The 18,243-nt window shown below is 36.5% G+C and overlaps 1 protein-coding gene across 11 annotated transcripts in view; it reads right to left on the bottom strand.

The window, feature by feature from the left end:
• The window catches only part of TTBK2 (tau tubulin kinase 2), a 142,513-nt gene that overhangs the window by 99,464 nt on the left and 24,806 nt on the right, over nt 1-18,243 (bottom strand). For 7 of the 11 annotated variants that reach the window (XM_070238425.1, XM_070238459.1, XM_001503219.6 and 4 more), the window contains 2 exons: nt 12,584-12,719; nt 7,673-7,820 (listed from right to left, as the gene is read on the bottom strand). In XM_070238425.1, the coding sequence (XP_070094526.1) occupies nt 7,673-7,820; nt 12,584-12,652 (217 nt within the window). In that variant the 5' untranslated portion in view covers nt 12,653-12,719. Of the gene's footprint in view, nt 1-453; nt 543-1,335; nt 1,450-6,201; nt 6,394-7,672; nt 7,821-12,583; nt 12,720-18,243 lie in introns of all 11 variants that reach the window. The other 4 variants (XM_023619152.2, XM_070238437.1, XM_070238444.1 and 1 more) reach the window with 4 other exon arrangements.

Below are 18,243 nucleotides of genomic sequence, written 5' to 3'. Positions count from 1 at the left end.
ACGCAAACATAACCATTCCCAGTGGCTTCCTGAGTTCTGTATGACTCCAGCCTTTCTTTGTACATGTAAAGTACATATAAATATATGTGTGTACATGTATACAAAGACACACAGATATACTTAACATTCTCTTTCAAGAAAATGGATTTCTGCTCCTTAATCTACGCCTATTCTATTTCCTATATGTCGTTTTTCTAAACCCAAACAGAGTAATGAACAGACAAATCCCCAAGCTAGCAGATAATGTGAAACCTTTCAAGAAGGGAAATGTAAAAATGAACAGATAAAGTTCTCAGAGATCCCGTAACACCTTTGATGAAACAGATGAGTCGTAACTAAGGCAAGCAAAAGTTACTTTAGGGGAAAAATGCACAGGTTGAAAGAAATGAAAGGGCAGATGAAAAATTTACAAAAGGTTAAAGGATATAATGAGGGGTAAGGGTTTATCTTTACCTTTTAGCTCCCATAGTTCAACTACTACGGCTCTCCCACAAAAGGAGTTATCAGAGATCTTCTAAACCCCTTTGATGGAACAGATGAACCTAAAACGAAGGCAAGCAACTTGGGAGTAACTTTCACAGACAGTTTTCTATACTGGATAGACCAGTGGTCTAATCTGGAAACTACATATCTCTTACGTTCTCATGACCGGAGGAAAGAGAGTAGTCATACTTTGTGGCAGTGGCTGGAGACTTCAAATACGGAAGGCAGAAAACATACTTCTGCAATAGTAACCCTTCTTCCCAACCCTCAGCTTTTGCGCTGCAGTCTCCAAGGCAAAAATAAAATCCAGGACCAATATTTCAGGGTAAAAAAAAAAGTCCCTGGAAGTCAAAATCACTTCTTCTTTATGGGCTATAAGGAAAAATGTAGTTTTTCCATGCATTTATTTTATTTATTTATCTTTTCTTGCTGAGGAAGATTTGCCCTCAGCTGACATCTGTTGCCAATCTTCCTCTTTTTGCTTGAGGAAGATTATCCTGAGCTAACATCTGTGCCAATCTTCCTCTATTTTGTATGTGGGTTGCCGCCACAGCATGGTCACCAACAAGTAGTGTAGGTGCGCACCCAGGATCCAAACCCATGAACCTAGGCCATTAAAGCAGAGCACACCAAACTTAACCACTATGCCACGGGGCTAGCCCCTCCCTGCATTTATATGGGGCAACAGAAATTAATTCTCAGCTATTTCAAATGAGAATAATAAAAGTATTTGGTTATCAAACAATGGCATTTACTCTTTTATTTCTTGATATTAATAGGATCTTCACCTGTTTTTAGAAGATTTAGAGGAGAAAAACTTTTAAATAATTAAGTAGGTGTTTATTTAATTACCTTCCCATCCAAGGTAATACATAAAGAGAAAAACCTCAGTTTTACTCAAGTTGGTACTCTGAAAGGGCCCAAGAGATAAGATGATGCTGATCATTCACAACATGAGGTAAAGAGCTAAAATGGGAAAGAAAGGCCGGACAACTTTTTAGTCATTCATTGATTTAACCAGCAATTTTTAAATACAATAAACTCCATTAGATTGAACACGTTATGGAGGAATACACATAAGTATTAGTGAGAAATCTGAATTATAGCCATTTTTTTAATTAATTTTTTTTTTGCTAAGGAAGATTTGTCCTTCTAACATCCATGCCAATCTTCCTCTATTTTTCAAAATGTGGGCTGCCCGCACAGCATGGTCGCTAACAGAGCAGTGTAGGTCTGCATCCGGGAAGTGAACCCAGGCCGCCCAAGTGGAGCACATGGAACTTAACCGCTAGACCACCAGGACTGGTCCTTTAGCATACTTTTAAAGAGAAACTACTTCTATGCTTAGGTATATATTTTTATACCAACTGTAAGCAAGTATACAAAACATAAACTTTTAAAGATCCTAGGAAAACTTCCTTTGATGAAAAGATATACTAAGTATAAATTATAGTAATTTGACAATATTCTGAATTCCCAAAACATTAGACTCACCTATATGCAAAGATAAAACCTTCTAAACCAAATAGATATCATTTTCTGGAAGATCCAAGTGACTATCTTTTATAACAATGAAGAGTTGAATCTCTATCTAACATGGTTTTAAGAATCTAAGCCCTAGTCATCCAAAGGTGACTTTTATCAATTAGTATTTATAAGCACTCTTTAACAAATTATCCCAGACCTCATTATTTCTTTTTCTTACCAAAAAAAAAAAAAAAATGAAGCTGAGGAAAAAATAACAACCAAAAATAGAAGAGTTGTTATCCTATTCTCCCACATCTCCATTTAGAAATGTACGCTATCACCAAATACAAAGCTACTGTGTGCTATCATTTTGCTACTAAGCACAAATGTCAAGTTTAAATGTACATAATTCCTGTCCTGTAAGAGGCCTGCAATTTAAAAGAGAACATAAATGTATTTTTAAAAATAAACAATGGAAACAAATTGAAAAGTGCACATAAGAATAAACCAGGCAAAATCCAGTACTTATTAAAACCTATAGAGAGAGCTGTATTGGCTCAATAGCATTATTGCCCTAGTGCACATACTGTGGTCTCAGTTGTTTCCCAATACAAGGAAGCAGAGCTGCTCTGAGAAACAGGATTCCTGATTCCAACTATGGCACATGGAAAGTTCAAGGAATGCCTGAAACATGTGCTGTGCCAGAAAGCAAGGATGATATCACAGAATGCTGGAGTTCTACCAGAAGCACACAGCAGCCAACTTGAAAGGGCTTCCACTAGTCAAATGTGAGAACTTGAGCATCAAAAGAATAACAACTGCAATGGGTTGAAATAAAACACAAAAATCCATAAGTTCATAATGATACTCAAAACAAAAAACTCACTGGTCACATAAGGGCACAACTCATTATTCTGAAAATTAGTAAATAAAAGGGAAGAAAAGTCAAGCTTTTATTCTGCCCTTCTTGCAGTAATTACATTTCAGGGGAAACAAACAGCTGATGAAATCAAGTTCTACTTTGTACAATAATTCCAGTTCAGAAATTTGGAAGCAATAAAAGAATCAGAAAAATAACTATGCTGCAACCCATATGGAAACAATGAATCTAAATAATGTACTCTTGCCAAAAATAACAACAACATGTATGTCAAACCTCTAGATCTAACCACCAATTCACAGAAAACACAGAGGATACAGGAATATGTTAAAAGATACCACAAGGATGCAATCAGCCAAATCCAGAATTTGGACTATTCTATTAAGCTAAGAATTTCATTTCTTCAATAAATAAATGGAAAGGTTAGAAAAAAAGTTGGGGGTAGGGGAACTCTTATAGATTGAGAGAGACTTAAGAGACATGTCAATCAAATGAAATGTGTCCACCATGTCTGTGAATCTTGGTTTGAACAAGACAACCTTGTCAAGACATTTTTGAGACAAGGGGAGAAATTAACCACTGGCTAGATTTTAGATGGTACTGAGAAATAACTTAATTTTGTTAGGTGTTTAAGACTATTGTGTTTATGTTATTAAAAAAGGAGTCCCATAATGTAAATTACGGACTTCAGTTAATAATAATGTATCAATATTGGCTCACCAATTTTAACAAATGTACCACAGTAATGCAAGACGTTACTAATAGGGGAAACTGTAGCTGGGGAGAGGGTATTTAGGAACTCTGTACTTTCTGCTCAATTTTTCTGTAAACCTAAAATGGTTCTAAAAAGTAAAGTTTTATTAATTAAAAAAAAGAAAAACTGGAACACGGGCTTCCTCTCTAATGAGGTTCTCCAATCTATTCTTAAAACTGGTCACCTGAGGAGTTTCCACTGCCTTATTATTTCACATTTTCAATAATACAGGTCCCCCAAATTTTCCTACTGTTTAACATACACTACCACTAATATGTTCTTATACCACTCTTTTTGGGTTTTTTTTGGTGAGGGATAAGTGGCTAAGGCTTTCTATGTTCTAATTGATACAATCTAATAGATTCATAAAATCATCAATTATCAACAAAGCTCTCATAGGCAAAATAATATCTGTCAAATTTTGACATCCCCAAACACCCCCCACCTCAACCCCACAAGTTCCTTGTCTGGCTGGTAATTCATGACTCTATGAAATAATATTTTCATTAAAAAAAAAAAAAGAGCAGAGCCCTTATCTATTAGATAGAGATACATACTGAAGTATTTATAGATGATATGATGTCAAATACTTCAGCAAGGTGGGAAAAAATGCTGAACGAGTAGAATACAGATGCAACGAGATGAGCCAAATGCTGATACTTACTGAAGCTGAGTATTGAGTACATGAATGTTCATCATATAATTCTATTTTGTGTATATTTGAAATTTTTCATAATAAAAAATCAGGGGAAAAAGCAAATTCAAGATTTGCCTATCTCACCACAGGATTCTAGACATGTATCAAATTTGGTTATGAATGGAATGGAAATCTAACCTTTTTTTTTTTGAGGAAGATTGGCCCTGAGCTAACATCTGTTGCCAATCTTCCTCTTTCAGCTTGAGGAATATTCTCACTGGGTGAACATCTGTGGCAATCTGCCTCTGTTTCATATGTGGGACACCACCACAGCATAGCTTGATGAGTGGCGCATAGGTCTGCACCCAGGATCAGAACCTGTGAACCCCAGGCCGCCGAGGTGGAGCGTGCAAACTCAACCACTACACCACAGGGCCAGCCCTGAAATCTAACTTTTTAAAAAGTATTGACGGTAGGTTCCTGAGGTACTGCAGAATTACTAGTGATCAGATTTGAAATCATAGGACAGAAGGTTTTCTTCTCTTATATCAGCACTGCAAATAAAACTATCAAAAAAAAAAAGTGGTGTGGTGAAATACAGTTCAAGAGATCATGAAAATGGTGAAGTGGAGATAGGATGTCACCATAAAACACTTATTTAAGATGGGAGAGAAGAGAAAAAAAAAGAATCTAACAGATCAGGGAGGCAATTATCCCCTCTGCACAGAGAGTTTCAAAGCAAACAAAGTGAAAAACAACAGTCTGAAGACAGTATAGTCACAAATGGAGAGAACAAAAAAACACAAATAAATGGTTATATCTCTGAGATATTTCCAAGATCTCAGGTATCTCTGAACAATGATGTTAATCAAAGGAAAAGCTTAATAAGTTTTACGGTTCTACATAGGAGCGATACTTTAGAGAGTAATAACTCTCTAAAGTGTAGAAGTACTACCTAATAGGCCTATACACAGACAGTTTAGTTTAGAAGTGGCTAAAACATTCAAACACATTTATAAAAACCAAATACAATCCAGGAGTCTAGCTTGATTCAATAAAGAACCGCAGGATACACCTAGAATAGTTCAGAGAGCTTTCAAAAAAGAGTAATCTGATGTAGTAGCATGGGGAAGGTCATTCAAAAGAAAAGATGGGGTAAACTGCTAAGGCCTTCACACTTTAGGGCCAATGAGAAAGGAACATGCTACCAATGAGAGTTATGCATGATCTGAGGAAATCTAGGGTTGTTAAGTACAGGAAAGACTGAGAGAAAATTGAGAACTGAGGGAATCCAGGCACAGATACTCTGGGACTTTGAAAAGGGGAAATGATTTATTAAAAACAACAAAATTTAGAGTTTAGGCTAAATTCATCCTAAAGTATCTTTTTATCTTTAAAGAAACAAATCCTTATACCAGCTATCAAAAATCGAACATCAACTTAAAAGCAACCAATCCTATAAGGGTTAGCCTCTGGTTATATATGTTTTCCTTAGATACTTATTAGCCTTCTTACTGGGGTCACTGAGTAAGAAGTCATTATGCCAACAGGAAGGCAAGAGCAGCTCAGCCCTATAAAAATGTTCTCAAAAGGGTCCAGATTCCAAAGCACCCTCAACAAAAAGAAGTTGTGAGGCATCAGGATGTAGAATGGGTAACTTAGGAAGTCAAGAAAAGAGAGTCAAGGGCTGCCTCATTGAAATACAGACCAGAAGATAAAAACCTATTTATTTTTGGAAAGTGAAGGGTTCTGAGGAATAGGATGTCATGTGGTCATACGCAGGCAGGAAAAACATCTTAGGTAATAGCATGAAAGATAAAAGAGAAGGAAAGGAGAGACTTAGCATGCAAGGGTCTCCAATTCATCCATTAAAAGATACGAAACTGATCTTCAAGCTTTATCACATGGAATTCTGAAAAACATGGCCAAAATAGGCAGGAGAACCTACTGAAAAGGCTACAGAGCTGTATCCTGCCTCACCTGGAAGCATCTCCTCAGGGCCAAGTAGGAGCAAGACAGGTGAAGCAGCACTGTCCAGGCCAAGTTGATGTTCACATACCCTTTACGGGCTTGGCTGAGAGTAAAACAGATCTCCTGGGATCTGTGCAACCCAGGAAGAGGTAGCTCCAGCTGCACCTGTGTGTGGCCTCTATGTCACTGAGCTGAGAACAGCTCGAAAGAAATAGGGAGAAAGGAGAAAAGGTAAGAAAAAGACAGCATCATCTTTTTCCCTATTCTTCCTTCTCCAATTATCTGTTTTTTTCAGTAGTGACAACGGGTGCTGATCTATCCACTGTCTTCCTGATTTCCATGTTTCAGGAAAGCTAAGTTTGGGCTAAAAATACCTACTAAACAGAATTTCATCAGCATCATTCACTAATCAAATGAAGCAACTGGTAGAAAAACTTGGATAATTAGAAAGCTTAAGGCAAAGGACAAGGATTCAAAGAACAGATGTTGCCAGAATACATAATACACATTTCATTAACTTAATAGAAACTAATTTACTAGAATTCAAAATATCAGGGATTCACAAAGAGAGCACCTTTACGCTAGAGACTACATGGCCGGCCGTGAATTTGAGGGTCCTAGACTACATAGCATTTCACCCTTGCTATTTCTACCAACCATAGCTATTTCCAACAGTTATAGCAACTTCCTTTGCTCTGTGTATTAATACTAAAATCCTTTAGATATTAATGAACGTCCCATAACAAAATCAAACCTTCTAGAGCTTAATAAGATCATTTAACGTGCTAATCACCCCTTTTTAATTTTGATTAAGATAAAACATTTAAACATCAGTAATATCAAATTATGTCATTAACGTGAAAATATAAAGATAATACAAACTAGCAATGTATTCAGGGTTTTACATCACTGGATTGATGTAAGAAAAAAAATTATTTATCCTTGTAGTAAAAAAATAGGGACTTAAGTAGTAAAACAGACCTCAAAAATGACTACAGGGCCAGAAAGAGTTATTCTATGAAACTGAAGTTAATGAAACCAACACATAACAAATAGTATTATTTTTAATCCATACTGCAGTATGATTTAAAGGCAACTTCCTTAATGTGATTAAAGTATGTTTAATATCCAAAGACACGAATAGAAATAACTCAGAGGTATCTATGTTTGGTTGTTTAAAAAAAAAGGCAAATTTTACCATAACAGACTTATGAAAACACTTTCTAAAGCACAACGTTTCAGGTAATTCACTCTCTCTCATCCTTATTCACCATGAAAAGGAATTCCCAAAGTCCAATTATTCTAAGCAATCAATATTTCTACTACTACTAGGTAGCGATAAAATTTCTAAGAGAAAAATGTTTAGCATGTTAACAAGCTGACATCAGAATATTCAATTAATAGTTAGAGAACGTAATTGAGGTTCAGGAAGACAACAGCAACTTATAAATTGTTTGGCATATCATACAAAACAGCTTACCCTGTAGTTTTTTCAATACAGCAACCTCCATTTTCAGAACTTGTTTTGGTTGTTGAGCTGATTCCACCTTCAGTGCAACATTTTCCCTGGTAAGCATGTCCAAGGCATCGTAAATTTCTCCAAAGCCCCCACCCCCAATCTTTCTCAACTGGAAATAAATAAGAACATACGCATACAAAATTAATAGAACATTCTCATCGGAAACCAATTCATCTCTTATATTTAGAAAATAACATATAATTTTACTATCCCTATTTTATAATAAAAGATCTCAAGATTGTTAAATTAACTATGCATATGCCAAGAAGAAAGAAAATATCTAGAAATGACATCAAAATCTTTCCCACAGGTTTATCTACAAAAGAGTAATGAAATTATTTCAGTCACAAACAATTTAAAATTTGGTCTACAGCCAGCATCAGAACTATTACAACACAGTGTCTGAAGCTTCACTTCCCACAAGGCCCCTCAACAATCAGATTTGTTGTTTTAATTCTAAGGTAATCATTTGAAGGCTTTTTAAACCATAAAATCTTTTGCCAATTGAAATCTTATCGGGAACCTGGTTGACATCTGTATGTGGGGAGGTGGAAGGTAGGAGTGGGGCAGCCAGAACCCAGCCCTCTCTGCACCATTTACCCTCCTCTCTGAGGCACTGAACAGGCTCCACAGAAGAGGCAGACAGATCCTATTCCAAACTATCTCAGAGCTCAGGGTGTGTGTGTGTATATATGCACTCAAATAAGAATAAACTCTGATCAAACACTTTCATCAAACAATTTATTCTTCCTGATAAAATGTGTTAGCCTAACTAGGGAATATTAGGATCTTTGTCTAGGGATTACAAGAAAGTTCTGAAGAGCTGGTGACAACTGGACCTGTAGAGCTGTGAGAAACTGGGGTGGGAGGGGGATGGGTAATATACTTCAAGTTAGATACAGCATGAAACTAGTCTTCTTCAATTTCCTTAAACTAGGTCTTCTCCTTACCATATTATCAAATATCTAGGATATGACATAATGTAGGAAGTGATCAGTGGAGTCATAGGGTCCTAAATCCTAACCTCCCAGAGGCCTGACCTCAAGTCCTATTTCTTTCTCCACTGGGTCTGTACTGATTACTACATCTAGGCTGATTTCTTTACATTCTGAATTTCTAGAGATTATTTGCTTAAACACTTAATCATTTTACTAGGCTAAATACCTCAGTTATTACTTGTATTAACACACTATACTGTTTTTTAACTCTTATGTTGTTTAACTTTCCATTTTCAATGACCCAGCCCCCTACAGTGAAACTAAGCTTCTCCAAAGAGAGGGCCAGCCACTCCTTCGACTTTTTGTTTTGCCCATAACATCTGCCAAAAGTGATAACTATATAATTATTACTAAATAAATATTCCTTGCTTCATATATACGAGCCACAATCCCTCTTTATTCTGGTTTGGTGATGGGAAGAATAACAGGAGGAACTCTAGTATGAGTTGGGGATTAAAAAAAGTTCCAGAACTTAATTTCAGTTAAATAAATTGCTCTTTCTTGGGCCCTGATTGGTACTTATGATTCTTTATATTTTGTCCATTAAACAAAGCTGAGTATAACTTAAAAAACTCATAAACAGTACCAAAGGGATATCTTTTTAATTATGGACTGTGATGAGAGGTGGCTTCATGTTTTACCTCACAAAAAACCTTACCAAATGACAGAACAAAAAATCTAGGCTGAAGTAAATGATTTTGCTCCTTGGTTTATTCCTATGATGTCATTTGAACAACAGTAGAGTGTTAATTTCTTTTATTGAGCTTGACAAAGCCCTAAGATATCATCAATACTTATGAGACACACAGGCAGTTTAGTATGATGGGGGTATGCAGATTAGGGAAAGAACAAAGGTAAGGCCTGTGGCAGACTGTATTTTCCAAAGATGGCCACAACAATATCGCCCATCCTTTTTGCTCTTCTTTAATGTAACCTTGCCACTCCTCCATCGAGAGGTAGAGTCCATATCCCATCCATTTAAATCTAGATGGATCTTGTGATTGCTTTAACCAACAAAATATGGCAAAGTAACACTGTACCAGTTCTGAGAATGTCTCTTAACCAACCTTGTAGTTTCTGTGTCTCAAGAGCAAGCTACCATGTAAAAAGTGTGACCGTTCTGAGAAGTCATAGCTCTATGAAGAGGTCCTAGAAAATGAGCCACCAGGATGGCAGTGATGAGGGAACTAAGGACCCCCGTGGCAGCAAACAAGCCATTTGGAAGTGGATCCTCCAACCCAATTAACCCTGCTAGTCCCATATGGCTAACAGACAAACCACTCAGACAAACTCTTCCCAAATTCCCAATCCACAAACTGTGAGTAAAATAAATGTTTTAAGCCTCTAAATTTTCCCCATAGTTTGTTACATAACAACAGATAACCAAAACACCATCCTTAGCAAAGAGCCTGTGATTTCTTACTAAAAATGCCACTCTGCCATATTTGGGGAAAATGTTCCACACAATATTAGCTCTAATTATCAAGACAGAGCAACTACGGAGGGCATAGCTTCATTTGTCATCTTTTGATATGTCTACTGGAGAACAGCCAACTTTCATCACAGCATTTAATACAAAGCTCTCATCAAAGCAACACTCATGCCTGACTCACACAAAGATTATCAATTGTCAGAAGCTCCCTGCACCAGTCCATGATGATGACATGGTTCTTTTCTTACATTTATTCGAGTAAATTTTCAAAGCCTATTGATTTACCTAATCAGTAAAACACTGAACCAGTTACACTATATGATTCAAACTGTACCAGAGAAATAAAATCTTTATTTCTAAAGGAAGAATCTTCTTTTTCCAATCTGCTGATAGATTAAGGAAACCACTAAAATAGCTTTGCTAAACCTGCTAATGAATTAAAACTTTGGTTAAAAAAAGACTGGGTAGCAATAAAATATATTTAAATATGTCCAAAACAAAAATAGCTCCTTTAACAGGAGGAGAGATGGCAGATTCCAAGTCTAGAGCAATGAAGCCATCAAAAGACAATTAGCATCATGTTAAGAGGACTTAGGAGACAACTTGAAGGGTGTCTCCTTAGTCAAACAAGACAACCTGAGCACCAATAAGGATAATAACTACAATGGACTGAAATACATTAAATATGTTTAAATCCACAAATTCTTAATTATATTTAAAAAATCTCGGGGCCAGCAGCATCATGGCCGAGTGGTTAAGTTCACACGCTCCGCTTCAGCGGCCCAGGGTTTCGCTGGTTCAGATCTTGGGCACGGACCTAGCACCGCTCATCAAGCCATGCTGAGGTGGCACCCACATAGGAGAGCCAAAAGGACCTACAACTAGAATATACAACTATGTACTGGGGGGCTTTGGAGAGAAGAAGAAGAAAAAAAGATTGGCAAGAGATGTTAGCTTAGGTGCCAATCTTTAAAATAAATCTCACTGGTCACTTTTAGAAGATGCTAGGGTTGGGACTGGCCCTGTGGCCGAGTGGTTAAGTTCGCGTGCTCCACTGCGGCAGCCCAGGGTTTCAATGATTCAAATCCTGCACGCAGACTTGGCACCGCTCATCAGGCCATGCTGAGGTGGCATCCCACGTGCCACAACTAGAAGGACCCACAACTAAAAATACACAACTATGTACCAGGGGGCTTTGGGAGAAAGAGGAAAAATAAAATCTTTAAAAAAAAAAAAGATGATGATGCTAGGGAACCAATTCATTATTTTGAAAACTGGCAAATTAAGAAAAAGAAGCATTTATCCTGTTTTCCTAATCAAATTGCATCTCAGAATAATCAAATAGTTGATGAGAAATTTCTCTTATAAATGTACTTTAACTAATAAATGAAGGAATGATAGAATATCAGCAATGTGCAATCTCTAATGAATTAATAGACCTCAGCAATGATGAAGATACTATGTGCCTCCATTTGAAAGTTCACAGTAACCTTTAAGAAAAAAAGGCCCCCATCTCAATAAACAAACCTAAACTCAGATCTAATCAAGCCTCTACATATAACTAACAATTTACATAAAATACATGAGACAGAGAAACACATTAACACCACATGAAAGCAATCTGAAAAATCCAAACTTTGGGAAATTCTACAGGCAAATGACCTAGTTTCTTCAATAAATAAATTAGAAGGAAAAGAAGAGAGATGAAAAGGAACCAAGAAAATTAAAAGAAAGTTAAGTGATGTCAACCAATTGCAATATCCAGACTTTATCTGAATTTGATTCAAACTGTTAAAAATAATTCACAAAATAATCAGGGAAATGTGAAAGCTAGAAGGATACTTAACGATGTTAAGAAATTATTACTTTTTTAGGTATGATAATGATATCATGATTATGTTTTAAAAAGAAGTCTTTATCTTTTAGAGATACACACTGAAGTACGTACAGAAGAAACGCTAAGGTAAGAAATATGCTTCAAAATATTATGGGAGGGAGGTTAAAGCAATGAAACAAGATTGACCATAAACTGATAACTGTTTAAGCTAGGGCATGAGTACATGGAGGTTCATTATATCAGTCTCATTATTTTTAAGCATACTTACAATTCTCCTTAATAGAAAGTAGTGATATAAAAAAGAAAGTTCATTTTACTATATATATTTTTTTAATTTGTTCTTTCCCTAAATACGCTTGTGTTTACCTTACTCAATATTAGCTATCAGAGGTTAGGAAAATTTACTACTATATGAAGCAAGAATAAGAATTAGGGTATAAACAGAACAATGATAGGAAAATAACTGAAAACAACTGCTTTAGGCACATAAGCAATATATGTATTATTTCTTAATAAAATGCCATTTTTATAAAGACACCAAAAATTATCCCTCACATGTACAGACACACACATTCTCTCTCTCTCTCTCTGAAATGTCTACTCACCACTTTCCATCTTTCTTTAACCAGGATTCCAACACTGAGGATATCTGGCTGCTCTCCTCCTCCACTCATTGCAATTCACTGATGTGGTAGAATGGCTACACAGGCATCCAGCTCCCAAGGGTGGTTTCCATTTAACCTAAAACAAAGAAACAGCAGCAGCATATCAGGGATAACTAATTAACACAAACATTCCAGCACCAAGTAGCACTACTAATCCTATACATTAATTAGGTTGCTTTGTTGGAGAGGTGAGAAAAATCCTACAAACTCAGTTCCAAAATCTGTTTAGTGCCTATTAAAGAAGTACTTATCTTTCTATTATAGATGCCCAGTGAAATAGCTAGACTTCACAAAGACATTACGTTACAGTGCAGATATAATTTACAATAACTGAGACTCCTAGACTATAGGACAAGCATGGTGTCAATGGCAGGTGACACGGACAGACCACTCTCCTAAATACAACATATTGCTCAAGAAAAAGACATGGTACCTAATTTACAACAGCTCACAGTTTAACAGTTTTGTAACTTAGAGCTTAACATCAACAGAACTAATAAAATTTTAATGTTACATAATGCACTTAAAATGCACAGGAAATAAACATGACCCACAGAAAAGGGCTTTTGATCAAATCCAATACAATGATTACAAGAAAGAGAGGATAATAATAACATGAACAGCATACGTATAGAAAATGTAGATACAACAGAAAAATATGGCCTAAAGGAGATGAAAATTGTGACCTAATAATACAGAACAAACTAAAAGTAAGAAAAAGAAGCTTTAAAACATCATAAATCATAATTTAAAAAGCTCGTAAATGAGAGAGCTGGGTAATAGGAAGGCATAAAAAGAAATCTGAGCAAACTCAGAAGAGAATTAGAAATGAAAGAAAAAAGTGAAGACTCACCTACAAGAGACACAGGAGAAGATATCACACCAATAGAGAAAAAAGAAAAGAGAAAATGAAAAAGAATTAAAAAGAAACTTGAAAGTTAAAAATGATAAATAAAAGGCAAACTAAATACAAAATATATATTATAGAAGGCCCCAAAAAAGAAAACCAAATCTATGAAATACAACAAATACTAGCCACTATAATTCACAAAAATTTTTTGAGAATTTAAAAAAAAGCTAAATCTGCATGTTGAAATGGTATACCACATACCTGGGAAAACAACTCAGAATGTCAATACCAAGACAAAGTCTAGTAAAAACTACTGGATTTTAAAAGGGAAAAAAATTCACTGGGCATCTGTGCAGAAAGTCCAAGTTATTTATAAGGCAAAGAAAATTGGACTGACAAAAGACATTGGTACAAACAACTTATACCAGTAGACAATGAGATTATATCTTTAAACACTCAAGGAAATAAAAAGTGAGCCAAGGGGCCGGCCCACTAGTGCAGTGGTTAAGTGCACACTTTCTGCTTTGGTGGCCTGGGGTTTGCCCGTTCAGATCCAAGGTGTGGAGATGGCACTACTTGGCAAGCCATGCTGTGGTAGGCATCCCACATATAAAAAGTGGAGGAAGATGGGCACGGATGTGAGCTCAGGGCCAGTCTTCCTCAGCAAAAAGAGGAGGATTGTCCGCAGATGTTGGCTCAGGGCTAATCTTCCTCAAAAAAAAAAAAAAAAAGTGAGCCAAGGATGTTCTATCCTGTCAAACTAACCTTCAAGGCTAACAGAAACAAACAGTTATGAACACACAGAATTCAAAGAATACTGTTTCCAGGAAATGCCCTTAGGAATCAGCTACATAACAAGGATCAGACAATCCAGAAATTATGATAGAAGATTTGGCATGATGATTGGCCCGAAGAGGTCTAAAAATAATGATAACCCAGTAGCAATGTGCACCCCTGCCTCTGGATTGTGGATTCTAAACATCATTTCCCACTAAATGAAATCAGGGCCCCTTGGAAAAATGACTCACTCCAGGTTTGGCATAGGAAATTGCACAAAATGAATTTGTGACATCTTGTCAAATCCAACAGCAAAAATTTTAACAGTACTACTACAGGCAAGTCAAAAGGAAATCAGAGACAACTGAAAAGATTCTCATTTGCCAAAGATGCAACAATTTGAGCATATATGAGAATGGTGTCTGCAATGATTGAAAAACTTCAAAAATATAAACACCCATGAGTTCATAATGACACCCAAAAAAGAAAATTCCTCATTGGTCAATTTTGGAGGTTGCTAGAGTACAACTCATTATACTGAAAATTGGCAAATAAATAGAAAGAATCAAGCATTTATCCTGCTTTTCTGGTATGAACACTATTTCTGGGAAACCAAAGAGATGATGGAGGACAACTTTTTCCTTAGAGAATAATCACAGCTAACAAATGCAGAAGAAACTACAGAATTAGAAAATCACTATTTTCCATTCCCTGGTTAAATAATAAATCTAGGCAACAACCATCCATGGTTGCTAAAACTATAAGGTAAAAGTGGAACTTTAATACAGAAGGATCAAGTTAAATTCATTGATCAATCTTAACATCACTAAAAAGCAGGACAATAAAACATAAGTGCTTCCTGATATAATGCAACAAAATTTTCTTAGTACCACCCATGAAGTCTCTTGCCTAAAAAACAAAAACAAAACAAAACAAGTATCTAATCAAGCTTCTAGATCTAATTATCAGGTTACAAAAATAAGGGGAATAGAGACACTTGTTAAATGTCAACATAAGGATACAATGAGCTAAATTCATGATGCTAGAGATCCTAAAGGACAAAATCATCCAGTTTCTCTAACAAATAAATGGCACGGAAAATACACATTACAAGAAACAAGATATATATCAACCTAAGTAAACAACTAGCAATCAGAGAAAATTGAGCAGGTACTAGGTATGATATAAAGGAATAATTGGTAATTTCGTAGGGTGTAATACTAGTGGTGTGGTTATGTTAAAAAGTATTTCTCTGTAAGAGATACATAAACTACCAATGTACAAAGTGATAAAAAGTCTTGGATTTGCCTTAAAGCACTCTAAGAGGAAAAGGAGTTGTGCTGGGGGTGGAGGATTAGATGACATATGAACGATAGAACTTTTATATAATTTTTACAATTGTATAATGGATACATGGGAATCTATTATACTATCTATTTCTGTGTATGTTTGCAATACTCTATGTTAAAAGTAAAAAACAAAAGATGCATAGATTAAAAAGATCTATAGTTCTTTTTAACAAATGGTTCAGGGAAAACTACATATCCATGCAAAAAAAAATGAATTTGTATTCCTACCTAACATCATATACAAAAATTAACTCAAAATGGATCAAAGACCTAAATGTAAAGGCTAAAACTAAAAGACTCTTACAGAAATCACAGGCATAAATCTCCATGACCTCGGATTAAGCAGTAATTTATTAGATATGATCCTAAAGCACAACAAACGAAAGAAAAATAGATAAAAATTGAACTTCATCAAAATTTTTAAAATTTATGGAGGAGAAGGGGTGGAGCAAAATGGCGGGGTGAGCTAACCCGGGATTCTCTCCCCTCCAAAATACAACAAAAGATTGGAAGAACTGAATTTCAGAGAATAAACATAATGCCAGCTCGTTAGAGACCTACAATACCAAGAAGGCGGAGATCATAAACCTTGCAGATGGCCTCGGAGGCGCTGGAACGGTAGGAGAGAACATAGCTCCCTCCCCTAGAGTCTGCGATCGCTGCAGCGCAGGTCGGGAAGGAGCGGGGGAGGGGCCACGCGACCGGGGGATCATCCAGCACTCCTGACGCTGATTCAGTGGAGACCCACTGACGGGGGTAAAGCTTCCATCCATGGGGACCCCATGAACCCAGGGCCTTGGGAGACCAGAGAACAGAACTGATCTGAACCCAGACCAGCACGTGTGAGTAAAAGCCCCTCCCCCCCAGCAAAGCCAGTGGGTGCAGCCATCTTGCCCCAAGGCGGAGAGCTCATAACACGTGGCTCTCGACCCCCATCTAGTGGCGACAGGCTGTAACTGCAACTGAATTCTACCACCATGAGAAAAAACCGCTCCTCTACCATCCAGCAATTTATAAAAGCCCCAGACCAGAAGGAAAACAATAAAAACACAGAATTAAGTCCTGAGGACTTGGACTTAGGTGAACTAAGTGACAATGAGTTCAGAGCAGCTATAATCAAAAAACTCAATGCGGTAGAGAGAAAGAGAAACAAGCCGAGTTCTGGAGTTACTTCACAAAAGAGATTGAAATCATAAAGAAAAATCAAACAGAATTACTTGAAATGAAAAACACAATGGACCAGATAAAACAGAATACGGATTCTCTGAATGCCCGTGTAGACAACATAGAGGAGAAAATTAGCATAATCGAAGATAGACAGGCTGAATGGCGCCAGAGGAAGAAAGACAACTAAGAATTAAAAAAAAATGAGGAAAATCTCCGAGAGATAATGGATTCAATGAGGAGTAAGAATATAAGGATCATAGGAATTCCCGAGAATATGGAAAAGAAAAATGGAGCAGAAAGTGTGCTTAACGAAATTATTGAAGAGAACTTCCCAAATCTAGGGATCGACGGAGAAATGTGTGTAGAGGAGGGTTTTAGATCTCCTAGATTTGTCAATGTAAAAAGAGCTACCCCAAGGCACATAGTAGTAAAGTTGGCAAAAAGGAATGATAAGGAAAGAATACTCAGGGAAGTAAGGAAAAAAAAGAGAATAACCTATAAAGGAGCCCCTATCAGACTGTCAGCGGATTTCTCTACAGAAACCCTACAAGCTAGGAGAGAATGGAGTGACATATTCAAAGCTTTAAAGGATAAAAATCTTCAGCCAAGAATACTCTATGCAGCAAGAATTTCCTTCAGATATGAGGGAGAAATTAAATCTTTTCCAGACAAACAAAAGTTAAGGGAATTTGTAACTAAAATCCGTCCATTACAAGAAATCCTCAAGAAGGCTCTCATACCTGAAAAAAGAAAAAAGGGAGAAAGGGAACACAATCCACAGACTAGGGAGACCGATGGATAGAACCAGAACAGGATAGCAAATATGCAATTATAGCATTAGGGTAAAGGTAAGGAAACTACCAAAACAAGGACGATCTTAGCACTCTAACTACCAATTAATAAGACGAGTTGGAATAAAAAATGAAAATAATTATTTAGGAGGGGAAGAGCAAAGGGTCTAAATGAGTATTGGTCAAGTAGCTAAGAGACCACCAGAGAATCGACTATATTATACATGAGATTCTAAATACAAACTTCAAGGTAGACACTAAAATAAAGTACAGAAGAGAGTCACAAATCATAAATAAGGAAAAATCTAAGAAACCCAGCATACAAAATTGCAGTATTAAATGGGTAGTCTAAAGTAAACAGGAAAAGAAATGCAGGAAAACAAGATAATGAGCGACAGATTAACAGCACTAAGTCCACATGCATCAATAATCACTCTCAATGTGAACGGATTGAACTCTCCAATAAAAAGACACAGAGTGGCAAAGTGGATTAAAGAACATGACACAACAATTTGTTGCCTCCAGGAAACACACCTCAGCCCCAAGGACAAACACAGACTCAGGGTGAAGGGGTGGAGGACAATACTTCAAGCAAATAGCAAGGAAAAAAAGGCAGGTGTTGCAATTCTCATATCAGACCAAGTGCATTTCAAAATAAGACAGGTA

The sequence above is a fragment of the Equus caballus genome, chromosome 1, assembly GCF_041296265.1.
Source record: "Equus caballus isolate H_3958 breed thoroughbred chromosome 1, TB-T2T, whole genome shotgun sequence".
Lineage (NCBI taxonomy): Eukaryota > Metazoa > Chordata > Mammalia > Perissodactyla > Equidae > Equus > Equus caballus.
Note: the sequence above shows the minus strand (reverse complement) of the source record. Positions and strands in the feature narration are given on the sequence as shown.